This window comes from Aquarana catesbeiana, linkage group LG03 (genome assembly GCF_042186555.1).
Source record: "Aquarana catesbeiana isolate 2022-GZ linkage group LG03, ASM4218655v1, whole genome shotgun sequence".
NCBI classification, from domain to species: domain Eukaryota; kingdom Metazoa; phylum Chordata; class Amphibia; order Anura; family Ranidae; genus Aquarana; species Aquarana catesbeiana.
In genome coordinates, this window is record NC_133326.1 from 441,944,300 (window position 1) to 441,972,273 (window position 27,974).

Sequence of the window (27,974 nt, forward strand, 5' to 3'; positions counted from 1 at the left end):
GAGTGAAAGCTATCTGTGGAGGCCACATGATTCCTGTGGAGAGTGGAGCTCCAGTCTGCAGCCAGATACCTTTGGGAAATGCAGATGTGACAGGAAATATGTCACCTCCACTTCCACGTGTTGTTGCTAATGTCTATTGAATGTTTGTTACATTAAAGTTCATTAAACAAAAAAAAAAAAAAAAAAAAGTGGAGTGGAGGCCTCATGTTTCCTGTCGACAGTGGAGCTCAACCCACAGCAATTCATTGTTTGTTACAATAAAGGTCAATTAAAAAAAAAAAAAGGTATTGTGGAGGCCACATGCTTCCTGTCAGAGAGCTCCACTCTGCAGTCAGAACCCCTATCTGATCTGCAGATGTGTGTTTAGGAAGCGGAATGTTGTTTCCTGGGAACCCGGAAGAGATTTGTGCAGAGTGTCCGGAAAGTGGCAGACAGAGCTATATGGGGGGAATTGATAGTGTGGAGGATGGAGGTGTCTCCTCTGTGTATGCGGGCTGTCTTCACATTCGGAGTGCTGTCTATTGCACTAGGTGAGCCTGCGTCTGTGTGACCGAGGAGTGGCAGTGTGTCTGTAAGCTGGGAGACATCCATGAAGAATCTGTCTGCTTTGAATGGCTGGACATTGTAGTCCCACTCCAGCACTGACCAGCATTGTATCTCCTGGCAGGGTCAGGTAGTATTGCGGGTTTATTTGGTCAGAAAGGATGAACGAACAAGTCCTATTTGGCCAGTTCATCTGCCTGATCCGCCAGTTCACTTCTTCGCTCCTACAAGTACCATGATGCAACTGTTGTGACTTTCTGATTGGGGGGGTCAGTCCTGAGTGTACACTCTGGACTGTGTCTTTAAAGTGGTTGTAAACCCTCCCTAGTGACTTTTAACTGTAGGTAAGCCTAGAATAAGGCTTACCTACAGATAGTGGAAATACCTATTAAACGTGCGCCGTTCAGGAGATATTTCACTTGTAGTGCGTCATAAAGAAACTGACCTCCTGCAGGAGTAGGTGCAGGGGGAGGAGGAGCAATGGTCTGCAGAGAAGATATGCAGAGGAAATAGACTGTGAATGTTAGAGGTGCATCATTTCAAGGCCGCTAATCAATGTCTTATCAATGCGATGACCATACATTAAGTGCTATGGGCATCCCATATCTTCCTTTACCCCACCCAAGTTGTATCCCGCAATAAACGCAACAAAACTATGCAAATTACTTCTCATTGTCTCAAATGATAGATGGGGGTCTGGCAGCAGGGTGATTGGCGGATTGTTTGTCAAGAGTGCTCACACCATGGCTACACTAAATACGTCATGTAATTTTCATTCTTGAGTTAAGCTGGCCATAAACATATCAGAATTTGGTTCAGCAGGGGCCGACCAAATTTTAGTCAGCATGTGGCTGTCCCTACTCCACTATAGTTGGTCTGTTAAAGAGACATGCTGGAAATATTTTTTACAATAGCGGTTGCAGCCGCTGATCAGTGTATTCTGATAGAGGCAAGTCCAGCTGTCAGAATACAATGTCCCAGTGAGAGGATTCCGTCATCCATCTTGCTTCGGTGGATGCAGGCCCACTGGTTGGACAAAAGAAAACTCCCTGTCTATGGCCAGCTTAAGACCTAGTTCACACAGGGGCGACACAACTTACAGCACGACTTTGCGAGGCGACTTGGACACAACTTGAGCGTGAACCACACCGCAACTTACAACGCGACTTTAACTCCAGGACAGGGGACTTTGCCAATGACCAATCAGAGCTTATCAGCTCTTGTGACATCATGCCTGTTTAGTGGGGAGTACCTGGGTAAATTCCTTTCTGCTTCCTCTAAAGTTACCTCACTATGAACGGGGATCCGACTTGGAGGCGACTTCCATTGAAATCAATGGGTACAAGTCACCTAGAAGTCGGATTGAAGTAGTATAGGAACCTTTTCTGTAGTTGGAGCGACTTCAGTAGTGTACATTAAGACGGCGCTCATTCACTAACATTGATTTTCTCATGTCTCGCGACTTGAAGTCGGATCCCAAGTCGCCCCTGTGTGAACAGACTCTCTGTGTGTGTATATATACATTTGGTTGTTTAATAGAAAAAAAATGGTAACGCATGTGTATAATTTTTACTCAGGGAATTATAATGAAGATCTCTATTCAGAAGATGACAATGACACTGAAGTTGGGCACAATGTGGATGCCATCGCTGAGTCCGTGAACAGTGAACGAGTTGGTGTTTCAGAGACTGTTCAGTACAAGACAGCTGAAATAGCAGATGCAATGCAGAGTTCAGACATTCAGACTGACCCAGCAGTGCTATTTTCCATGGTACCAAAGAAGATGGACAAAGTTGTCATGGAAACATCTGATGATGTGTATGAAACCCAGAAATCTGAAGGAGAGTGCAGCACCAATGAATGTCCACATAGTACTTCAGACGACCAGCTGAAAACAAAAAGGCAAAACACTGCTTCAGATACATCAAATACAGAACAGATAAAAACAGAAGAATCAAACAGCACAGATGGCAATAAACCTCTGAAAGTAAACTGCGTGGAACGCAATATCACTGGAATGGACAATTTCACCTTGCAGGTCCTCAATGTTTCCCAGGTATGACTATTGTGAATATGTCATCCAGCACTAGACTAATTCTTGAAGCCAAACAGCCGTTGAGTCAACAAGTTGCAACTGATGCTAGCTCTTTGGCTGGTGTCTTCTATATTTGATTGACTTTTTGACATCACAAAATGGTCAGACATGCATGCAGGACCCTACCGTCTCAGGTGAAGTCTGGTGGTTTGGTTTTGTGTCTAAAAAGGAATATTTATATTTTTAGACCATGAACAGGGGAGGAGCACACACGTAGCCTAATCAGACATGTCTAGGGAGTAGCAACAGTGAAAGACCAGACAAGATTTTTCCAACTTATCTAACTTTTGTCCCCTGAAAGTGGTTGGATGTTATTGTTTTAGGATGCCTCATTGACAAGGCAGATGGCCGGACCAAGTGACTGTCATCTGATGTCTATGATGTATGTGGTCTTTTGTGCTTATTTGATATGTGATGTTTGTAAAATATTACAAGATTGTTAGTAAAGATAAACAGTGTGACTGCAAAAATGGTGAATCAAAAGTTCTGCACAATTATTTATGAAATTAATTTTGGCAAAGCACAATATGCCACTTGCAATACGCACCATGTGTGTATATATACGTTGCAGTTTGCAAGTGGTTTAACAGGGTAACAGGGTTGTGGCTGATAGCCATACTTCCTTTTTTTTTTTCCAGCCGGTGATTGACTTCTTATAAAAGCAGTCTGAGCAGCTGGATTGCTTTCAGAAGCAGTGGGGTTGTTAAAGTGGGAGTCCGGCGACCAATCATATTATTTTTTTAATTTTTTTTTTTTTTTTTTTTTTTTTTTTTTTTTTTTAGGTCATTGAGACACTTTGCTAACCACAAAATAATACTCACAGTTTGGGTGTAATATTTCTGCCTCTGTCTGTTTTCGTACTGAAGAATAACTTAAAAAATGTGATGCTGGCTGTTTCCATCTTGCTTGTGGGCATGTGAAATATTGATTTCCTGGATGCGGTGAACGCTGTTCATTCACAGCTTGTTCACAAGCATGATCATTGTTCCCGCACTGAATCTTGGGAAGCCTGACACTAAGCTCCCAGGAGACAGTGCGGCGCCGGGGAAAGGCAATAAACACGCCTACTCCCATGGGAGGAGTGACAGGAAGTGCCACAATAAAGTACAATATAAAGGTAATTACAGCGATAAAAAAAAATTTCGTGTGGCATTTGAATATCTATGCAATTAACTGAAGGGGGTAAGATTAAGTTAAAAATTTGAGTGGAACCCCGCTTTAAACTACATACACTTGTCTCTTGGCATTAAATGATCCATTGGTTTGTGTAGCTAGCCATAGAGGTGACCAGATCATCTCTGATCGCCTCTATGATCTTTGAAGACGTCATGATGTCACTTCCAGTCTAGGGTGGAAGTAAACACTTCCTTTTTTTTTTTTTTTTTTTTTTTTTATCTCTTGCTTTTACAGGTGGAGGAGCGATTTGGGGTCTTTTTGACCCCAGATCTCTCCATAAAGAGGATCTGTCATCCCTTATTTCTATTACAAGAGATGTTTACATTCCTTGTCAAAGAAATGAAAGTGATTGCAAAAGGGGATCCCCTGATAGGTCACGCCCACGTGACTTTAACGCGTAGGGCTTGAGCAGAGGCATATCGAAAGTGACTTCGGAGTTAGTACGAGTTTGGCACTTGTGGAGTATATGCAGTTACTTTGTGCTAATGTAAGTAAAACCACTTTCAATTCGAAATAAACCTTGCAAAACATTATTACACCATGGAGAGTCTTTTATATATGAATATAATCATGGAGGATATTGAGGGAGAATACCCAGGCTCACTATAGAGGAGACATACTTACTATAGAGATCCATCCTGCTGGGAAGGAGCATTAGAGAACCCCTAGAAGCAAGCAGAGATACACAGACCACCAGATTGAGACTACTGTTCTTTGCTGTTACCTTACAGCAGTGAGGTGAGAGGCCAGTGAGAACAGAGGTGTCAACTCTAAAAAAAGAGGAAATATCCACTGATACATCCACATGCCTGCATGGTGAAGGGATACATCATTTTCTAAAGGCTAGCACTATTTAATCGCTGTATATACTCGAGTATAGGTCGATCCTAGTATAAGTCGAGGCCCCTAATTTACCACAAAAAACTGGGAAAAACTTATTGACCCGAGTATAAGCCGAGGGTGAGAAATGCAGCAGCTACTGTAAGTGGAAAAAGAGGGTCAACAATACCCATCTGCAGCTGTATACCTCCCTGTGTCCTGTGCATGTGTCCCTGTGTATGTGTGCATGTGCCCTGTGCATGCCTCCCGTGTGGCGATCTCCATCCTCCGTGCTCCTCGTGATCCTCCTCTGCACCAATCAGCGTGTGATAATACCATTTGGCCATTCTACTGTTCACAAGCCGCGCCTCCTCCTCGTCTGTGATAGGCAGAACACTCCATTTCCCAGCAGTCAGCGGTCAGTCTATCACGGACATTCTCTCATCCTCATACCACTGACGAGGATGAGAGAATGTCCGTGATAGGCTGTACACTGGAGTTTTCTGCCGATCACAGACGAGGAGGCGGCGCGGCTTTTGAACAGTGAATGGCCGCCGAATGGTAATATCACACGCTGGCCACCGTCTGTCTGCATGACACGCTGATCATATAGGCAGATGGCGGTGAATCTAGTATAAGTCGAGGGGGGCACTTTCAGCCAAAAAAAAGGGCTGAAAATCTCGACTTATACTCGAGTATATACGGTACCCACCACCTCCTTTATTTTGGACTGTCTATGTTTATAACGGAACAATCATATACAATAGTGAATTGTAATCACTGCACATTGAGAGACGAATGTCGGAATTTTTATATTTATTTATGGCGTTTGCACTTTTTTTTTTTTCTTCCAAATATTGAATTGCACTACTACTAGTACTTGTAATGTTATGGATTTTATTACCATATGATTTTCTGAGTTTTAGGTATTTATACACGTTGTTTGCACAATATTTGCATCACCTTTGTTTACATTATTTGCACATCATTTATAAGTTAACATTACTATTATAGCAGCGCAGCACCACCATTCCATGTGCACAAGAGAGCTGCATAATTAAGAGGAATGTAAACAACTGGGGCATTCTTATTATGTATTCTGTTAGTACAAGTGTCTCCTCTATTTTCACTCTCTAGCAATAAACCTGTGTCTAGCCTACATGTTCTGTGTAATTTCAAATTTAGTGGGCTGTTCCATGTAGGAATGTCAGAGTTGATTTGTGCACTCATGGTATACAGTTAACTTAATCTTGGGTTTTATTTTGTATTTTATAGGACCTTATGGAATTGCTTAACCCTAACAGCAGTGAATGCACCATGGTTTTGTTTTTCACTCCATGGTGCAGCTTTTCTGCTGCCTTGGCACCTCATTTTAATGCATTACCTAGAGCATTCCCAACTTTGCATTTTTTGGCCCTGGATGCTTCACAGCACAGCAGGTATGATGTATGAATTAAACTTTTTTTTTTTTTTTTTTTTTTTTTTTTTTTTTTTACAACAGTTTTACAGTTTAATAATGCATATTTATGGTTGTGGCAGCTCTGTTGCATTAAGATTATCCTAACAAATATACAGTAGTGTACTGTAGTGAGTTTGCAGTGAAATGTTATTGTGTATGTATAGCCATTGTCCTTCTTTTTTTATTTTTATTTTTTAGACAAGTTAAGGGAGTTTGCAGCTGTATGCGATCAAGCAGAAAAAAAGAGCAGCGCCGCTCTAAGGGTAGTAGTGTGTATAAAAGACTTTAATAATGTTTAAAATATATGCACTCACATTTAGGCTGATAAAAACAGGCATGTAGTGTTACTCTTTAACATCATGAGATCATATCCGGTGGATCGCTGGGCTGTGGAGGAGTCATTCCTCGGCCACTTCCGGTGGCGTCCGAAGCTCCGAGGTATGTAGTTCCATCAGACAGTGCATCAGCTGGTCCGTGGGTGGAGATGACAGATGCTGGAGAGCTGGGCGGCGTGGCCGTAGCGATCTCGTTCGGAGCATGTGTGCTCCTTCATCAGGCGTGTGTGACGGCCATGACAAGTCCTGATTATATACAGAAAAGGGGAGGGGGAAGGGGTGGGGTGTAGAGTTGGATTGATCTGTCAAGCAGCGTTAGTGTGTGTGTCAGACACACGAAGGCTGGTACAATCGTAGTAAGGCAAAGGGAGTTGTAATGAGGTAGACAAATGGAATGATCATGTGGCTCGCAAGGGAGTGTAAAAGAGGATTGTATGGCAAGATGGTTGTGCAAATAAATAAAAAATTGGGAAAAAAATATATAAAAGATATAGAAAATAAATAAGAAAAAAAATTAAAAAATATATTAGAATATATGAAAAAATATATGGAAAAAATAGGATTAAAGTATTAAAAGGTAAAAAATGCAAAAAAAAAAAAAAAAAATGTTTTTATCAGCCTAAATATGAGTGCATATTTTAAACCTTATTAAAGTCTTTTATACACACTACTACCCTTAGAGCGGCGCTGCTTTTTTTTTCTGCTTGTCTTCCCCACAGAGTCCCTTCTGCTCTGAGAAGCCGGCTGCCGCCTACCCCATCCATCTGAACCCAGTACTGTAGGTCTAACGACCACCTCAACGGTTTGCCTCTTGCAAACGCCACACTTCCTGATCCACACCACTGTCCCATTTTTCATTTTAATAATAGCACCTGTCAGCGCTCCATTTCCCCATTTGTAGCAGTATGTGATCTGCTAGGAAGACTTCCTTTCACCTCCTGCCTTGGAGACAAAACAGGAGTAACAGGAAATATTCCCATTTTTGTCTTTTTTTTTTTTTTTTTTTCACCCTTCCCTTTAGGCTTTGTTTACATGGACACTGAGGCTCGTATACCGTTAGGATGCAGCAGCGTCATGACCACAGCCCCACTGGTCTTAATGTGACAAGTGGCCCCATAGACAGTGAGTATTGGAGGCTGCTCTCCCACACCAACTCGCCTGTCACATTAGGACCAGCAGCTGTGACCATGCAACTGCTGCATCTTAAACTTCAATGGGCTACCTGCACGCAACGCACAGAGGTTAGAGACATGTAAAAACATGTCCTGTTCACTGTATACAGGCTTCAGTGCACAGGCCTTATTTTATTTGTACATGATTATTCCAGATGATGATTATTGTCAGAGGGCTACCCATCCTTATGTTGCAAATTGTATTTTTTTTGCTGGACAGAGTCTGTGTAACATACATTTCATATTAGAGCATATATTGATTATGTTCGCTATCTATTCCTGCACTAACCATTTTTCATAACACTTGAAAGCATGAGCATTGGGACTTTTCACATATAAGAATTTTTTTAAGATAATGTCTTATGTGTGAATCCCTTTGAACTAGCACATGAAAGTGCGCATTCTTTCAAGTGTTATTAAATTCTAGATAGGAATGTGATGGCTAGTCTAGGGGGTAGTATATATCCTATCATTTTTTACACCATATCTTTTAGCTTAAAAAATAATTTTATAGACAAATGTGTTTTTCCCTATAGATACTCTGGTGAGCTCTCCAGACAGCCTCATACTAAAGGGTTTAGGAAAAGGAGGAACCCATAATGATGTCAAGAGAGTTGATATTCTCTTTCAGAGGGTGCCAGAGGCAAAATGCATATATTGGGAGCTTGCAGTGGAGCCTTTTAAAATGAAGTTGCTGTTGCAGACCTGGCGGTTCAATAAGTTCTATATACTTTTTTACATATATCGTATTTACCTACATTAGAAAGAAGAGGTTGTGAGATTAGAGTTAGGTTGGGACTTTTAAATATACTGGACTAGTCTTTTGTATCATTGTGACCAAGATCAATGTTACTTAGTGGTTTAGGTCTGTGTGCAATTCTTCAGTTTTATATTGAAGAAAACAAATGTATGTGTGAGATAGATAGATATATCTATATATGTATCTATCTAATTACACAATGTATGCATATCAACCAAAACAAATCACTCTCTTTTTTACATATAAAGTGCTACAGTGGATTTTTTGATTAAACATTTTCATTGTTAGAACGTTTGTTTGATTTTCTAGGTGTTAGTGGGGTGAAATTGCTGCTCGTTTTCCACCATAGTGGCAAGAAATTTCGAAGTAACAGGAAGGAAAAATTTTCTTGCATTAACGTTTTTTCTAACAGTATATTTGGTTTTTGTTCAGGAAATTACATTCATTCCGAAATTGAATGTTAACAGTAAATTCAATTTTGAATGACATTCGTCAAGCAGTCCAATGTAATGAGAATCTTTGTATGAAAATCTACTAGTGTATATGCAGCTTTAGTTTCAATCTGATGTGCTTTTGTTGTAAAAGCCAGCAAGTAAGCCATTAAAGTGTATGCAAATATAGGTGTTTTAGTTGTATATGTTCTAAAATTCCAGTTGATCTTTCAGAATTTCAAAGCTGTCCTGTGACCTTTTCACACTTCCTGGGTAGAGCTGCACAATTTATCTTTAAAAAATTGCAATCTCGATTTAACCCCCTCACGATCTGAATCCGGCAATTCCACGATTCAGCCGTTCTCTGCTCAGAGCTGTCAAAAAAAAAAGGCAGTCGGAAAAGTTTACCACAACATTGCTCAGCGTGAGGTGAAAAGAAACGTATCATTTAGTTCTTTTAGATCAAAGGAATGAACTTTGGTCTGCAAATGAGGGCAGTTTAAAGGGGTTGTAAAGTCCCATGGTTTTTCATCTTAAAGAGGAACTGCATTCTTCTCACATAATTTGTAATAAAACATTTTTGCCGTTCTGAAGCTTCCCTCCAATCACCTTGCATGTTATTTTATATATCCTGTGATTCTGTGCTTGCCAAATATGCTGCAGAAATCTCCCTCCACTGAGTCTGGCTGCATCCATTTTAACTGTGGGCAGCTGAAGCTGCTGCCCGTTTACTTCCTGGATTTACCCCTCCAGTTCTGCAGCTCTCATCGGCCCTCTTATGACTTACCCCCCCCCCCCCTCCCTTCCTGGAAAACTCTCGAGAGTGAGAGTGAGAGAGAGAGCTGTGCATGAAGTCATAAGCCTAGGCTTTTTACCAGGCAAGAAATAGGAAGTGAGCTGTATAAGCTTATTTACTGGCAGAAAAAAAAATGTTTTACTATCCATAGTTAAAACAACAAGGACAGAGGATTTATTAGATGGAAATATGAAAAATGGCTGAAGTTCTGCTTTAATGCATTCTGCATTAAGGTGAAAAACCTGTGCTTCAGTTGCCCCCCCAGACCCCTCCTTTTTCTTACCTGAACTTGATCATTCCAGGTATGAGCCCGAGCCCAGTGGCTCCAGCTGCTGTCTTGGGTCCTTGTTGGATTGATGGCTCCCGCTACTGTCGATCCAATCCAGCATCACGAGAGGCAGGGCCGAGTCCTGCTGTCCATGTCAATGGAAGCAGCAGCGGGACTCGTGAGCGTGCCCGCACGGGTGCCCCCATGGAAAGCGGCTCTCCATGGGGCACCCGATAAAGAGGAGGACCCAGGAGTGCCGCCAGGGAGCCCCAGAAAAGGAGGAACGGGGCCACTCTGTGCAAAACCCTTGCACAGAGCAGGTAAGTATGACATGTTTGTTATTTAAAAAAAAAACAAAAATAAACCTTTACAATCACTTTAACCACTTAAATACTAAGCCTTTTTCTGACACACATATTTTAGCAGAGACCCTAGAGAATAAAATGGCAGTTGTAGCAATATTTTATGTCCCACTGTAGCAATTTTTGGCGAAAAAATACACATTAATTAAAAAATAAATAAACAGTAAAGTTAGCCCCATTTTTTTTTTTTTCTTTTTGTATACTGTTAAAGATGATGTTACGCTGAGAATCGCGATCTTTATTCTAAGCAAAAAAATTGTGATTGTCATTTTATCCAAAATCGTGCAGCTCTGTTCACCTGACAACCAGGTTCATGCACACTAGAAACCTAAACACAGCCTAGTGTTTCAGCTACATTTAGTAGCTGCAGCGTTAAGGAGCAGGGCTGCTGGTGTCCTTAACAACCACTGAATAACTGGTTGTTAAAGCGTAGCTCCACCCAAAAGGGGGGAGCTCCGCTTATTTGCCTTGCCCCCCCCCCCACTGCCACATTTGGCGTGAAATGGCAGTGGCAGCACCCTGGAGCCGATTGAAAAACCAGCTTGGGTAAATACACCACTGGATTTGTAGATAGGTAGGTGTCCTAATATTAAAAGTCAGCAGCTACAATATTTTTCTGACGAAGCCTGGAGCTCCTCTTTAAGAAACAGGCCGGGTAGCTGGCTGCTGCATCCTTAACAACGGATAAGTCATCAGCTGTCAGTGGGGTTCCCTGCTGAAAGCCTAATGTAAAAAAAAAGACATTGCCGGCAATACAAACATGTGCAAAAAATGGTGTTGGGGTCCCCCCCCCAATCCACCAATCCATAACAGGCCCTTCAGGTCTGGTTTGGATTTTAAGGGTAACCCCACGCTAAACTAAAAGAAAAAAAAAAAACAACGGCGTGGGGTCCATACCAGACCCTTATCCGAGCATGCAGCCTGACAGGCCGGGGGAGGGGGGCCCACAAGCGAGTGACACCCCCCCCCCTTCCTGAACCACCAGATCCCGCACCCCCTGTGAATGGGTAGGGTGTATAGTATCCCTACTCATTCACCAAAAAGTGTAAAAAGTAAATAAAAACACAACACAAGTTTTTGACAAGCCCTTTATTAAAAAATCAAAACCAAAAAAATTGTCCCCCGCTGTACATCGGCAATCATGATGCCTGCCACAACCGCTGACCCAAAAAAAAAAAAACAAACTCCAGTCCAGGTGAAGGCTCCCACCATCTGCCGACTCTGCCGTCTAACAGCTCTTAAAGTGTTACTAAACCCACAACAGTAAAAGCAGTCTGTATATGCAATGAAGCATGCGTGTTATACTCAGTGTGGAACCTAAGGGGTTAAATCTCTGATACATTCCTCCTTCCACCGTCCCCAATATATTTCCTGATAATAGAGCCAGGGGACAGGCTGCACATGCTCAGTTTGGTGTGTAATGCTTGAGCGTTTTTTTATTTTTCTTTGGAGGGTGCATGTGATCAGCACAGGGCCAATCGGCACTGTCCAGATAGAGGGTCAGGGGTCCTGAATCCTAATAGGACAGTTGGTACAGAATGAAAATTCCTCCTACAAGCTTTAACCAGACACTCATAGAAGTCACAAGACTGCTATATACTCCTGTTGAGAAAGCAGTTTATAAAAAAATTTAAACCGCGCTAGTGTTAACACATGTAGAAATAAACAGCTTCTGGCAACTATATAGCAAGACAAAACTATGCAACAATATATAACATGTATGTTGCCACGCTAAAGCAGTGATCAGAAATGATAAATCAACAAAAAGTCCCAATATAAGGTGAAGAAAACATGACTTTGTGAAGACTTTAAAGTCCAAAGTGTGTACCTTGGCAACATACACCACGGATGGAATTGAACGACAGTCGTGCTAATCCATTGCTGTAATCACCACGTGAACAGTCACCAATAGGCAAAATGCAATCTTACCAGATTGGAATGACTCCACTACAGAGTCTGTTTTTTGCCTGTTGTAAACACTTAGGGGGGCAATCCAGTTTGCATCATTTGGTTTCAGTATATCGGACTGACTCACTCTCCAAAGTGTATGAACTCAGTAAGAACCATATACTGCAGACATCTACATGGAAACAAAGTGAAGGAAACCACATAGTGTAAATCTGCTAAATGCTTTAAGATGCATACACAGTACAGGTTCTACTCACCTGATAAAAACAAATGCGCATAAAAAGACAATCTCCAGGCTGTACAGCAAAGATTCCGAGTCTGGGGTGGCGTGACAGTGTCGCATGCATAGGCTTGACCCAATGCGTCTAGTCCCCTAGGACATCATCTGGGGCATCTAGCAGTTTATGTTTACTAAAATAATTGCATTTCCATGTTCTGTGTACTGTGGGCGATCAGATATAGTGAATGCAGGCTCCTGGGTTTAGTAACCCTTTATATAACAAAGGGGCGGGGCATGCTTGCTAACTATGTGGGGGATGCTTTGACTGAGGGAGGACAAAGATTTGTGTTCCTGCTTAGGAACACAAGATCTCCATCTTCCCCTCTGACAGAATGGCGATCTGCCTTGTTTACATAAGCAGACCACCGTTCTGTCTGCCTCGGGAACAAGAGGCAGGTCCGCAGGACCCGCTGATTGGCTCCCGCTGTGTTCAATTACAGCGGTAGGAGGTCGGCGGCGGTGCACACACCCCAGACCCAAAGAAAGGAATCGTGTACAGGTATGTGATTTTGCGCTTAAGGGCCTCCCTGCCGCAGTATATGTACGTGGGCAACGCTGTATCCTAGCCTAGACCGACAAGGCCCAGGCCTAGGGCAGCACTTTGCAGGGGGGCAGCACGGAAAGAGTCCTCGCTGGCTTGCGCTGTTAGTGTAGCGCCAGTCTTATGGGGCGGACTGGGCTGAGAGGCAAAAAAGTCTAGTGCCCCCGTAAAGCGGCCGCACTGCTTCCGGTATGCGGGCGGTCGGCATTCTGCAACTGTGGGGGGGCGCCACTTCTAATTTTGACTCTCCTATCATCCTGGACCACAAATCTTCCTCACTGTGCTATATGTTTTCTGCTGCACCATTGGCATGGTTATATCTTCTTAGTCCTCTCCATAAAATTGTCAGAAATTTGTGCTTAAAGTAGAACTATAGGCAACACTTTTTTTTCCATTTTGGAAAGAGTAAGGGATGGTTATAGCCCCTGTCAGTTTATTTTTTACTATCCCTGTCCCATTGCAGAGATTTCCCTTCACTTCCTTCCCCATAGCCAAACAGGAAGTGAGAGTAAATCTATGCAAATTAAGGGAATCCATTGCCCCTCCCCCAGGCCCTCAGAACTAGTGTCCCCACTCGAAAATTTCAGGGCGGGTCTTAAACAGCAAGGGATGTGGCCTTGACAGGAAGGGGTGGGTCATATTTAAATTAGGGGGTGCACGAGTTTAGTCAGGCCTAGGGCAGCACAAAACCTAAATACACTACTGTACGTGGGGCGGTCCTTAAGCAGGTAAAGTGTGTTTTAAGCCCAATAACAAAAATGGTATGTATTACAGCTCACAACTATTACAACACTCACTCACTGTACTGTATAGGCAAACAGCATTGTTACCCTAGGATAGGAAGTGGGTTAAGACTACAGGACAGCCTCTCTCCTCCTCTCCAAAACATGGGGAAGGTGGTTTGTAGCTCACATACTGTAGGTGAACTGGGCAGGGCTGATAACGTTGCAGAGTGCACAGGAAAGTCCTGGATTTTTGGCAGGATCAAAGAGGTAATTTTTTTTTTTTTGTTTATCACAAAACTTTCAATCGTATTTATTTAACAGACCAGAAGGAAGAAAAATAAGAGAAATTCATTGTTAGGCTTTACAGACGCTTTAATAAGTGTAAATGATGCATTAATACTTGGGTAAAATGTTCAGCTCTTGGTTATTATGTTAATATTACATTTTTGTCTGAGAAGTCTTCTAAACTTTTCATTTTTTTTCTATAGTCTGTCCACTAGGTTTGGTACGGTTGCTGTTCCAAATATTCTTTTGTTTCAAGGTGCTAAGCCAATGGCCAGATTTAATCACACAGAACGTACACTGGAGCCTTTTAAGGCTTTCATATTCAACCAGTCAGGTACAGTATATCTACACTAATTAATTTTTATATATCGTTTGTTTGCAGATGTTTTAGTGTATAGCTAAAAAATTATTTTGCAGGGCTCTGTGTGCTATTACTACCCAACACTTCTGTTGGATAGCGTGTTTCCCCTCTGGCTGCTGTGGTTTTACAGTGGTGACGCAAGGGTGGTGGATGGAAATACAAGGGCCAGTGGGAGGTTTGCTATTCCAAGCCCCTGGAAGTGTTGGATAGTATTGGCTCATGGATCCTTGCAAGAAAATGAAGTTTAAGCAAACCAGTCACTGGACAGGTAAGTATAAACTTACTTCTTTTACTGGGTACTGTATTGCTTTTCTCATTTCTATTAGTTTTACCACCTGACAGGGTAGCTTCAAAGCAGAACTCTGAACAGACTCCTAACTGACTCTCTTTTCTTTTTTATAGTAAATTTGTATTTATTACAATTGCTGTACATGTCATTCAAAATTAAGCATGTGACAGTTTCATCTTGCAAGAAAGGACATGGCTTTTTTTTTTTTTTTTTTATTTATCCAATAAAAAAAAAAGAAAAACAGATAAGCAAACAATAAATAGAAATACTTTCATGCTTTATAGCTTTACCTGCCAAAGCATTTGCAATATTAATCTTTTTCACACATCTCTGCTATGCTTCACAGTCAGGCAGTGATGCATTTATTTCCCATTTCAGCTAATGCAGCTTCCTGTGTCAGTTCTCTGCTTCCTTCTCAATGACCAATTAATTGGTACATCTGTTCAGTGAGCACAGAGCTGAAGCTGAATTTGAAAACATTAATGAGAAACTATGAAACAGCAAAGTGATCCTGTTGAGTTGCAGAGTTGTATCTGTCATGAGATTGGCTGACCAAAATGATAAAACATTTTGTAGGCATTCTTTTTGTTTATGTAACTAAAGATATGTTTTTAGAATTAAAATTTTGTCTTGAACTAAATAATACTAAGCAGAGAGGTTCTTTAGAAAGTTTAACCACTTGAAGACCAAGCCTTATCTGGCACTTTTAGTTTACAAGTTTTTAAATCAGTATTTATTTGCTAGAAAATTACTTAAAACCCCCAAACATTCTCAACCAATAATACCCAGTCTACCCATACTCCAAATACAGCTGCTGTACAAAAACACACAAAGTGTTTAAATATTAAACCTTAGTATACAGTGCTAAATATTTAATTCCCCTTCAATTGGTGATATGGTGCTGCTGTATTCAAATACCTATGCCACATGTCTGTGTTGCTCATAGGTTGTATATATCATTCTCTTTTACGTGTGTGTGTGTGTGTGTGTATGTATATATGTATGTGTATATTACACATTGTATGCATATCAACCAAAACATGTCACTCTCTTTTTACATATAAAATGCTACAATGCATTTATATTGATCCCAATTAATTATGTGCATCCATAAATGATCAAATCTTCTTATTAAAAAAAAAAATGTCCAAGTAAATGTGTCCACATAAATTTATTAAAAATGTCTGTTTATAAAAAAAAAAAAAAAAAAAATCAGCTCTATAAAGTGATCAGTGCTCTATGTGCATAAAGTTCCTTCAGTGCTTCAAATCCACCACCATGAAACACCACCACTGTGGAGAACTCACCAGATGGCCATGACCTTTCATTTAAGAGCTAGGTCTCAATGCACTTTCCCCCAAGAGGTTAAACATCCAGGGCTTCTGCTTTATTTTCTTACGCCATGTTCACGATTGTGTAAAACCTTTTATTGGCTTCAATATGTGGCATACAACATTAGTTAAAGCACTCCCATTTTATTGTGCATTTCACCCTGCACCTGGGTTACATAGTTATGTAGTAGGTGAGGTTGAAAAAAGACACAAGTCCAACCTATGTGTGTGATTATATGTCAGTATTACATTGTATATCCCTGTATGTTGCGGTCGTTCAGGTGCTTATCTAAACCACTGCCTGTGGAAGAGAATTGCAAATCCTTGCCGCTCTTACAGTAAAGAACCCTATACGCAATTTAAGGTTAAACTTATTTTCTTCTAATTTTAATGAGTGGCCACGTGTCTTGTTAAACTCCCTTTCGCAAAAAAGTTTTATCCCTATTGTGGGGTCACCAGTATGGTATTTGTAAATTTAAATCATAACCCCCCCCTCAAGCGTCTCTTCTCCAGAGCGAATAAGTTCAGTGCTAGCAACCTTTTCTTCATAACTAATATCCTCCAGACCTTTTATTAGCTTTGTTGCCCTTCTTTGTACTCGCTCCATTTCCAGTACATCCTTCCTGAGGACTGGTTCCCAGAAGTGGACAGCATACTCCAGGTGAGGCCGGACCAAAGTCTTGTAGAGTGAGAGAATTATAGCTTTATCCCTGGAGTTAATCCCCTTTTTAATGCATACCAATATTCAGTTTGCTTTGTTAGCAGCAGCTTGGCATTACATGCCATTGCTGGGTCCATCATCTACTAGGACCCCCAGGTCCTTTTCCATCCTCGATTCCCCACAGAGGTTCACCCCCTAGTGAGTAGATTGCATTCATATTTTTTATGACAGACCTAGCCGGGACAGAGGCTGTTGGAGAGAACTGGGTGCAAGCCTCTTGCCTTTTGATTATGGGCCCTGGATTTTCAATGGAACGGTGCTCTTTGTGGGGTGAATTGGAGGTCCGGTCTGAACTGTGCTGATTGGACTCAGTCGTGTATATGGTGTGTATTGTATGTTGTTTGATTCTGTTGGGGACTCCTTGCTGTGGTCAGTGCTCAGAGAGGTTGGAATATCTGATATCTGTATACAGACTGGGAGGAAGTGGTATATGACGGAAGCACTCAAGCGGAGTGTGGGACGTTCCGTGACATTGGTGGCAAGCAGCGGGAAAGCTTCCTGCAGTCTGGGACATCCAAACTTACATCTGGATCCGAGGTACAGATACCAGCCGCCATGGATGAGGAATTCAGAAGGAGGTTGCGAGAGATGCAGATACAGCACAGAGGACCAGTGTCAGAGCAGGTCTGCTGGGATGGTGTGATTCTATTCGCTGCAAACTCTGGAAGGAAGCGCTAGCCCGTGAGCAGCGACACCAGGGAAAAAGTTCTCCCCTCCATCGAGGAAAGGTACTGGTCGCAGTACGGACTGCGGGTGCGATTTTTGGGAGAAAAACCACACAAGAAGCAGACAGCTGAATTAAGCAGGCTGGTCTGGGCAGAGATAAAGCTGGATGAGAGCTACAGAGCCCTCCGGTGGCATGTATCCCAAGCATGTCCCTGGATAGCGGATGACAGCCCAACGGAAGGCTTAAGCTACGGCAGCTTGCGACTGTTGTATGTGAAGCTGACAGGGGACTCTAACTTTTGGGAGTGATTTGGAGTGGCGGTTGGACGAAATCATGGATTTCAGAGAAGGGCTACTGAACATTTCGGAAGTGCACTGGGCACAGGAAGATTTGGAGTTTCTGGCCGTTCAGGAATGGGAGCTAAAGATCGCCTACAGACGGCTGCTAGACATTGCTCAGTGCTAGGGCTGGGCTCCCTTTGCCTGGGACTATCAGGAAATACCAGCTGACAACCCTGAAATCCTGGCTGAAGAGTCGGCAATGTGGCAGAGCAATAGTGTGCTTTGCCAACCTGCCCCCACAGCTAGGGAGGCGGAGGTCTTATGGCGGATGCAGCAAGTGCTGACTGACCTTGATGATCCTGTTTCTGCATGGGATGATCTTGGATGGAGGAATGTGCCTGTCCAGCAGCATGCCAGAGAATCTGCAGCAGAAAATCTGGAGATTGCCATCCCCAAACCTGAAGTGCTGACAACAGGACAGAGCTCTGCTAACCTCTGCCCAGCACTGATAGCATCTTCTGGATTCCATGGACAGGAGATGGTGAACCTCCATCCCCAGACACCAGTTGCAGAGACAGGGGATTTGATAGACTTTTCTGCTGAGGAAGAACCATCGGGTGAGCCCCCAGCAGAAGAGTTGGGATTAGGGCCAAACTTCATTGCGCTCTGCTCAGCACTGATGGCATCTTCTGAGTTCCACGGACAGGAGATGGTGAACCTCTATCCACAGACACCAGTTATAGAGGTAGGGGATTTAATAGACTTATCTGCTGAGGAAGAACAACCTGATGAGCCTCCAGCAGAAGAGCTGCTATTTGGGCCAAACTTCACTGTGCTCTGCCCAGCACCAACAGCAGTATCTGTGGAGTTACAGGGAACTTCGCCAGTTGAAGCACTGGCAACCGGGCAGAGTGCTACCAACCTCTGGCCATCACCGGCAACAACTACAGAGTTCCAGGGAGGTGGGGCAGTCGGCCTCCCTCCCCAACAGGTAGCCGGAGCAGATGGTGTGGGGTTTCCAGCAGAAGGGCTGGCAACAGGGCCGAGTACTGCTGGACTCTGCTCTCAACTAACAGAGGATGGATTTCCTGTGAAGGTGGATGAGACTTCAGTCTCCACCTGTATACTCCAGGGATGCTGGGCAGTCGGCACAGATCCCCAACAGCATGACGGAGTGAGCCCAGTCCCCCTGTCTTCTCTCCAGAGGCAGAAAGGACTCCAGGGAGAAGGGCCAGTCCAGGCCTTTCCCCAGCGGCAGATATGTTCTCTGAGAGAGGCAGAGGTTGGCTGGGTGAGTAATACTCTGTTTAGAACAATTTGTTTGGGGTACTGTGTGGGTACAGGCAGTAGAGGACTGGAACTACTGACTAACTTCGGAGTCAACCCGTCTGGGGTCTCCTCCTGTGTTAGTCTCCTGCCGAAAGGGGAGAAATATGACAGACCTAGCCGGGACAGAGGCTGTTGGAGAGGACTGGGTGCGAGCCTCTTGCCTTTTGATTATGGGCCCTGGATTTTCAATGGAACGGTGCTCTTTGTGGGGTGAATTGGAGGTCCGGTCTGAACTGTGCTGATCGGACTCAGTCGTGTATATATGTGTGTATTGTATGTTGTTTGATTCTGTTGGGGACTCCTTGCTGTGGTCATCTGGGATCTGTGTCCCTGAAGAAGGAGGGGGGATTCCTCCAGCAGCCCCCTGCTGATAAGACTGATTCATACTGTTGGGACACATCCTGTGAGGAGATGCTGGTGTCATCAACTCCAACTACCTGTGTTTATGTTAATTTAATGAGCTGATGACATTATCCTCTATACAATGTAGGAGACGGGACGACTCCTATTGGAGCTGCTGCTATTGTGAGAAAATGTCCTGTGATAATTAACTCAGTCTGGGCAATAGGTCATGTCTCAGTCACCTAGGCTGTATAAAGGATTAGTTAATTAGCTCATGTTAATTAGGTTACGTTTGTATTGTTAGAGTAATATTTTCTCCTGTATATAAGACTGTATTCTGGTTCTGAATAAAGTGAGTTCATGTTAGCAACAAGCAAGTGTCGCCTTGTTTTGTGCTCAGAGAGGTTGGAATATCTGATATCTGTATACAGACTGGGAGGAAGTGGTATATGACGGAAGCACTCAAGCGGAGTGTGGGACGTTCCGTGACATTTTTGTTACCCAAATGCATTGTTTTACATTTTTCTACTTTAAACCTCATTTGCCATGTAGTTGCCCACACCATTAATTTGTTCAGATCTTCTTGCAAGGTTTCCACATCCTGGGGAGAAGTTATTGCCCTGCTTAGCTTAGTGTCATCTGCAAATACAGAGATTGAACTGTTTACCCCATTCTCCAGGTCGTTTATGAACAAATTAAAAAGGACTGGTCCCAGCACAGAACCCTGGGGCACCCCACTTTCCACCCCTGACCATTTATCACCACCCTCTGAACTCGCCCTTGTAGCCAGTTTTCAATCCATGTACTCACTCTATGGTCTATGCCAATGGACCTTACTTTGTACAGTAAACGTTTATGGGGAACTGTGTCAAATGCTTTTGCAAAATCCAGGTACACCACCTCTACGGGCCTTCTTTTATCTAGATGGCAGCTCACCTCCTCATAGAAGGTTAATAGATTTGTTTGGCAAGAACGATTGTTCATGAATCCATGCTGATTACTGCTAATGATACAGTTTTCATTACTAAAATCTTGTATATAGTCCCTTCTCATCCCCTCCAAGAATTTGCATACTATTGATGTTAGGCTAACTGGTCTGTAATTCCCAGATGTATTTTGGCGCTTTTTTTTAAATATTGGTGCTACATTGGCTTTTCTCCAGTCAGCTGGTACCATTCCAGTCAGTAGACTGTCAGTAAAAATTAGGAACAATGGTCTGGCAATTACTTGACTAAGTTCCCGAAGTACCCCCGGGTGCCAGCCATCTGGTCCCGGTGATTTATTAATGTTAAGTTTCCCAAGTCTATTTCTAATTCTGTCCTCTGTTAGCAATGAGGGTGCTTCCTGTGATGTGTCATGAGGACAAACTGCAGTTTTTTTGGTTATTGAAGCCCCTTGATTCCCCTGTGAAGACTGAGGAGAAGAACAGATTCAATACCTTCGCCATCTCCCCATCCTTTGTAACCAGATATCCTTCCTCATTCTTTATGGGGCCAATATGTCATGTCCTCCCTTTTTTACCGTTTAGAGTGCCTTGCAAAAGTATTCACCCCCCCTTGGCATTTTTCGTGTTTTGTTGCTTCACAACCTGGAATTAACATGGATTGTTTGAGGATTTGCATCATTTAATTTACAGAACGTGCCCACAACTTTAAAAATGTTTTTTTTTTATTGTGAAGCAAACAACAACATAACTATTCACCCCCCTAAAGTCAATTCTTTGTAGAGCCACCTTTTACAGCTATCACAGCTCCAAGTCGCTTTGGATAAGTCTCTGGGCTTGCCATATGCCACTGGGATTTTTGCCCATTCCTCCTTGCAAAACTGCTCCAGCTCCTTCAAGTTGGATGGTTTGTGCTTGTGAACAGCAATCTTTACATCTGACCACAGATTTTCTATTGGATTGAGGTCTGGGCTTTGACTAGGCCATTCCAACACATTTACATGTTTACCCTTAAACCACTCAAGTGTTGCTTTAGCAGTGTGTTTGGGGTCATTGTCCTGCTGGAAGGTGAACCTCCATCCTAGCCTCAAATCACACACAGAGTGGTACAGGTTTTGCTCAAGAATATCCCTGTATTTAGCACCATCCATCTTTCCCTCAACTCTGACCAGTTTCCCAGTCCCGACTGCTGAAAAACATCCCCACAGCATGATGCTGCCACCACCATGTTTCCCTGCGGGGATGGTGTTCTTTGGGTGATGTGCTGTGTTGGGTTTGCGCCAGACATAACGTTTTCTTTGATGGCCAAAAAGTTAAATTTTAGTCTCATCAGACCAGAGCACCTTCCTCAATACATTTTGGCAGTCTCCCACATGCCTTTTCGCAAACTCAAAACGTGCCATTTTGTTTTTTGCTGAAAGTAATGGCTTTCTTCTGGCCACTCTGCCATAAAGCCCAACTTTATGGAGCGTACGGCTTATTGTCGTCCTATGTACAGATACTCCAGTCTCTGCTGTGGAACTCTGCAGCTCCTCCAGGGTTACCTTAGGTCTCTGTGCTGTCTCTCTGATTAATGCCCTCCTTGCCCGGTCTGTGAGTTTTGGTGTGTGGCCGTCTCTTGGCAGGTTTGCTGTTGTGCCATGTTCTTTCCATTTGGTTATGATTGATTTGATGGTGCTCCTAGGAATCATCAAAGATTTGGATATTTATTTATTTATTTATTTTTTATAACCTAACCTTGACTTGTACTTCTCAACGACATTGTCCCTTTTAATTGTTTGGCGAGTTCCTTGGTCTTCATGGCAGTGTTTGGTTAGTTAGGTGCCTCTTGCTTAGGTGTTGCAGCCTCTGGGGCCTTTCAAAAAGGTGTGTGTATGTAATGACAGATCATGTGACACTTAGATTTCACACAGGTGGACGTCATTTCACTAATTATGTGACTTCTGAAGGTAATTGGTTGCACCAGAGATTTTTATGGGCTTCATAACAAATGGGGTAAATACATACGTACATGCCAATTATCATTTTTTTTTTATTTCTGAAAAATAGTCTTATGTATATATTTTTCTAATTTTACTTCACCAACTTAGACTATTGTGTTCTGATCCATCACATATAATTCAGATTAAAAAAACATTGAACTCTAAAGGCTGTAATGTAACAAAATAGGTAAAAAGCCAAGGGGGTGAATACTTTTGCAAGGCACTGTATATACTAGTGCTGCACGATTAATCTTCAAAAATCGTTATTGCAATTATTTCCCGTTGCGATCTTGATAAAAGTGTTTTAGTGCTTGCTATGCAAATAATTCTCTCTGCTCTTCTGAAGCCACAGCCATCAAAAGAAAGGAAGAAAAAATCCAGGCAGTCTGCCAAGAATCAGAACATTCTTTATCAGTTGAAAGTCTAAACATTGTAACAATTTGTCAATGGAATACACTTTGTGTGTAAGTGAGGAAAGTTTAAACACTAAACCTTTTTTTCTGACATTTGTTGGTTTCAAGTTAAAATAATTTTTTTTTTGCTAGAAAATTACTTGGAAACCCCAAACATTATATATATTTTTTTAGTAGAGACCCTAGAGAATAAAATGGTGGTTGTTGCAATATTTTATGTCACACTGTATTTGCGCAGCGCCTTTCAATTGCAAATTTTTTTGGATAAAATTACTTTAAAAAAAACAAAAACTAACCAGTAAAGTTAGCCCAATTTTTTGTATAATGTGAAAGGTTTTACGTTGCGAGAATCGTGATCTTTTTATTCTAAGCAAAAAAATTGTGATTCTCATTTTGGCCAGAATCGTGCAGCTCTAGTATATACTTAAAAAATTACTTGGGATTTTTTTTTTTTTTTGCTCTCCTCCTCTATGTGTCTTTCGTGTTCTATCTTAGCTACCGTAATTGCACCCTTACATATCTTGTTACATTCTTTGTGAAGTCTGAATGCTGCTGATGATCCCTCAGCCTTGTATTTTTTGAAGGCCTTCTCCTTTGCTTTTATATGCATTTTTACATTGAGTTAAGCCATCCAGGACTTTCGTTCGCTCTTTTGAAATTGGCTGTTTTGAAATTCAGTGTCTTTGTGTTCCCTATTTGTGTGATTTATACTGAAGCCAATTGACCTGTGATCGCTTTTTCCTAAATTGCCCCGTATTTCCACATCCATGATCAGGTCTATATTGTTGGTAATCAGTAGATCTAGTAACACCTTATTTCTAGTTGGTGTGTCTACCATCTGACCCATGAAATTGTCCTGCAAGACATTTAGGAACTGGCAAGCCTCCGCCCAGTCTGTCTGAATAATTAAAATCCCCCATTATTACCATATTATGTTATTGCCAGCCGGCTCCACTCTGTGACAGTATGAGTACAGTCCGTGTGTACTCTCCCCACTTCCAGCTGTCACCTCAGATGGATTAGCTTGCCCCTGGAGGGGCATACAAGAAACAAGCTAACCTGTCTTTGAGGCTAATAAAGTGAATACAAGGGTTTTACACTTTTGGAGCTCTTTCTCCTATAATTTTATGGCAATGGTGAACATTGAGTGAGAGAGTAAAGCTACATTCACACTTGTGTGACTTGTCATGCAACTTTGTTCTCCATGTTTTCCAATGATAACCATTCATATATGCACAACTTAAAGTTGCAGTAACTTCAGAGTAGTTCATGCATTACTTTGGTCTGGTTTTCATGCAACTTGAGGGCCATAGACTTCAATGTTAACCCTCAGTTGCATGAAAGTCGTACCTGAATGTTATACAATGCAACTTGTGTGAAACAGTTGTCCATTATCACTGGTCAAAGCCAAAGTCGTATCCAAGTTGCACCCATCCAAAGCTGCATCAAAGTTGCACCCCAACTGATGGCCTTTAAAAAGGTGTCTCATTACCACGTTGTCGCACAAGAAACCTCTCAATACCTTCTCAATACCTTTGCAACCTTATTGTTGCAAAACATACTGACAGCATTGGTTACAGAAGGATTTCTAAATTTCTGAATGTTCCAGTGAGCACTGTTGGGGCCATGATCCAGAAGTGGAAAGAACATCATTTCACCATAAACCGGCACGACCAGGTGCTCCTCGCAAGATTTCTGACACAGGACTGAACAGAATTATCAGAAGAGTTGTCCAAGAGCCAAGGACCACTTATGGGAGAGCTTCAGAAAGACCTGGAATTAGCAGGTGCAATTGTTTCAAAGAAAACAGTAAGTAATGCACTCAACTGCCATGACCTTTATGCACACTCACCATGCAAGACTCCATTGGTGAAGAAAGGGCATGTTGAAGCTCATTTAAAGTTGGCTGCACAATATTTAGACCCCTTTTACACTGAGTGCCTGTGCTGTTAGCACTTTGAAATCGCTTTTAAGGCGATTTGGAAGTGCTGCCCATTCATTGCAATGGGCAGGGCGTTTTGGGAGCTCTATTTACAGTGCTCCCAACCTGCCCCAAAGATGCTGCTTGCAGGACTTTTCATAACGTCCCACAAGCGCACTGCCCCAGTGTGAAAAGAGACACTGCAATAAATGGGAGGTGCTTTTCGGGCGCTTTTCAGAGGCTATTTCTAGTGATAAAGTGCCTGAAAACCGCCTCAATGTGAAAGGGGTCTTAGACAAGTCTGTGAAATACTGGGAGAATATAGTCTGGTCAGATGGGACCAAAATTGAACTCTTTGGATGCCATAATACACACAATGTTTGGAGGTCAAATGGCACTGCACATCACCCCAAAAACACCCCTATAACAGTGAAGTTTAGAGGTAGGAACATCATGGTGTGGGGCTGTTTTTCAGCATACGGTACTGGCAAACTTCATATCGTTGAAGGGGAAAAATGTATCAAGACATTCTTGATAAATATTTGCTGCCATCTACCAGGAAGATGAAATGAGGGTGGACATTTCAGCAAGGCAATGATCCCAAACACAAATCCATGGAAACTCAGTTGGTTTCAAAGAAAGAAAATAAAGCTGCTAGAATGGCCCAGCCAATCACCTGACTTGAATCCAATAGAAAATCTATGGAAAGAACTAAAGATCGGAGTTAATAGAAGAGACCCATGGAACCTTCAAGATTTGATTTCACACAGTTTGTGTGGAAGAATGGGCCAAAATCACACACAACAAAAAGACCAAAACACAATATTTAGCCCATTTTTTTTGTAAAATGTGAAGGATGTTACTCTGAATAAATGGATACCTAACATGTCACGCTTTAAAATTGCGCACGCTCATGGAATGCATCAAACTACGATGCTTCAAAATCTCCATAGGCAACGCTTTCAATTTTTTTACAGGTTACCCATTTAGAGTTACAGAGGAGGTTAGTGCTAGAATTATTGCTCTCGCTCTTACGTTCATGGCGATACTTCACATGTGTGCTGCAAACACCGTGTACATATGCGTGTGCAACTTATGTATGCGTTCACTTCTGCGCGTGAGCACGGAGGGATGGGGCACTTTAAATTTCAATTTTTTTTTTTTTTACATTTCCCTTTTTTAATTTTATTGTGTTTGTTCACTTTTATTCCTATTACAAGGAATGTAAACATCCCTTGTAATAGAAATAAGGATGACCGGTCCTCTTTATGGAAAGATCTGGGGTCAAAAAGACCCCAAATATCCTTTACCTTTTTAAAAGCAAAAGATCAAAAATGTTTTTATTTATTTTTTGATCTTAAAAAAAAAATAAATAAAAAATGTTTACTTCTGCCCAAGACCGGAAGTGACGTCATGATGTCACTCTGGTAATCCAAGGCCATAGAGGCGATCAGAGACAATCTGTTCACTTCTGTGACCAGCCGTCCACACTGTCGGATCATTTCTTGGGTGCGCCGGTAAAAACGGTAAGCCCGAGAAACAGCGTTGGGAGGGGGGCGTCTCCGCCTGCTACTTTTGAAAGTGATCCAGTGGCTAATGAGGCGTTTGGACCACTTTCATGAGAGAGCCAGCCGCCGGCTGAAAAAAAAAAAAAATGAGGTTATGGTGGATAGCTTCAGCGATAACCCCTAGTAAACTACTTCAAAGCCGCAATGTGTATATATACGTATTGTGGTCGGCAAGTGGATAATAACAGTATACAACGAGTTTATCTCCTATAGCCTCTAATGCTTTACCCTAGGTTAGTCTGGATTGTCTCTCATTATATTTGCAACTAGCTGACACATTCACAGGTACTGAAATTCAGATGTTGCATAGACATGAGCACAAAGGGAAAATCTGGATGAAAATGATTAATAGGGGAACAATTACTAAAACTGGAGCACACAGAATTTAGTGCAGCTGTGCATAGTAACCAACCAACTTTCTAGGTTTTAGCAGGTTTGAAATTGTGTAAGTTGACCTGAACTCGCACAGCTTCAAACCGGTATTTCAGTCCGACTTGTGGGGCGATATGACAGACATCTGTGCAATAGATTTCTATTGAAATCGCCCCCGAAGTTGCCAGACATAGTGCAGAAACTACTTTTGCCCGCAAAGTCGGCTTTGCACCGTTTTGGTGGTGCCATTGCTGGCAATAGGCTCCGATTTGACATGTCAAATCACATGCCAAATCGGCCCAATGTGAATGTGGGCTTATTGTCAAAGCATAATTGAACAAGCTGATGTTGAAAGCTGATTGGCTGCTATGTACAGCTGCACCAGATTCTGTGTTTTAAGTAAATCGCCCCCATTGTTTCCAGGATATGCTTAACCTGAGATGTTTTTCCTTTCTAAATCAGGAATTGAAGCAAGGCCTGATGTCACCGTAACCGAAGCAGACTATGAAGGACCCTTGCCCTGCACTCCTCAAACAGGAATTGACTGGCTTCTAGTGTTCTCTGTTCTCTATGTGACAGCTTTTGTAATGTATGCCACCATGCAAACGGACAGAATTCGCTGGCTTATACCTGGTCAGGAGCATGAACACCAGGAGTGATGTTATCAGAAGCTTGAATCTTGGACAAACACTACAATGCTTGCCCATGCATCTGAATACAGCTGTGATGGGCAGTTGAATGCCTAACCAATCCCTAAACTTATTTTTTGAATCAATCGGGTTGATTTACTAAAGGAGTATAAATTGTTCAGTTAGCTTAGTAACTACGGTGAAGTTTTGCTCACTTTGAATACGCAATAATGTGCAAGGGGAAAAAAAAAAAACAGGATTTTTGCCTGCCCATGAACATAAGCTAAGCGTACATACACGTAACAAAGTGAACATGCTCTTTTCTTGTTAATCAATCCCAGTGCTTCAGAACCTGGTTGAATGCTTCCATAAGACTGTTTTTAAATTATTTGCCTGTTGAAGGGTTTCCTGCCTGAAAGTGGAAACCGATGCCTATATTTTATCAGCATATATCTCTTATGGAAATATAATTTAACACATGAAATAAAACCTCATGGAAAATATTCTGTTAGAGTTTAATTTGTCACTGAAAATCTTTGAAGGGTTTAAAAATGTATTTACTTTTAAAGGTTAATACATTAATGTGTTGCCAGTTACTTTTAACTCTGAGACTTGGCTCTTCTCTTCATAATACCGCCCTCTCCCTGGAATCTTAAGCTAGCCGAAAATTTTGTCGGGCTTCTGATGAACCGGCCTAAAATTCAAGCAGGGGGTGATCACGTGGGCAGAAAATGTTGGGCTAAACAGTGACTGCACAATCAGCTGCAGTCACTGTTTGGCCACGCCCACTGTATGTAACAGGTGACGGCTGCCAGAATGTAGTAGCCTCAGCAAAAGATTTGTCCATCCTCCTTTTTTAGCATGGATGGA

At 42.2% G+C, this 27,974-nt stretch overlaps 1 protein-coding gene across 2 annotated transcripts; it reads left to right on the plus strand.

Moving 5' to 3' along the window:
* Positions 1-248: 248 nt before the first annotated feature.
* Positions 249-27,607, plus strand: TXNDC15 (thioredoxin domain containing 15). 2 transcript variants are annotated; one of them, XM_073620814.1, is made up of 5 exons: positions 249-530; positions 2,121-2,599; positions 5,909-6,072; positions 14,159-14,289; positions 24,224-24,353. In XM_073620814.1, exons 1-5 carry the CDS (start codon positions 467-469, stop codon positions 24,322-24,324), a joined length of 939 nt encoding a protein of 312 aa, XP_073476915.1. In that variant the 5' UTR covers positions 249-466; the 3' UTR covers positions 24,325-24,353. The 2 variants fall into 2 exon arrangements, with proteins under 2 accessions (XP_073476915.1, XP_073476914.1); XM_073620813.1 differs by lacking the exon at positions 24,224-24,353 and adding an exon at positions 26,938-27,607 and having other exon boundaries at positions 252-530.
* Positions 27,608-27,974: the final 367 nt, after the last annotated feature.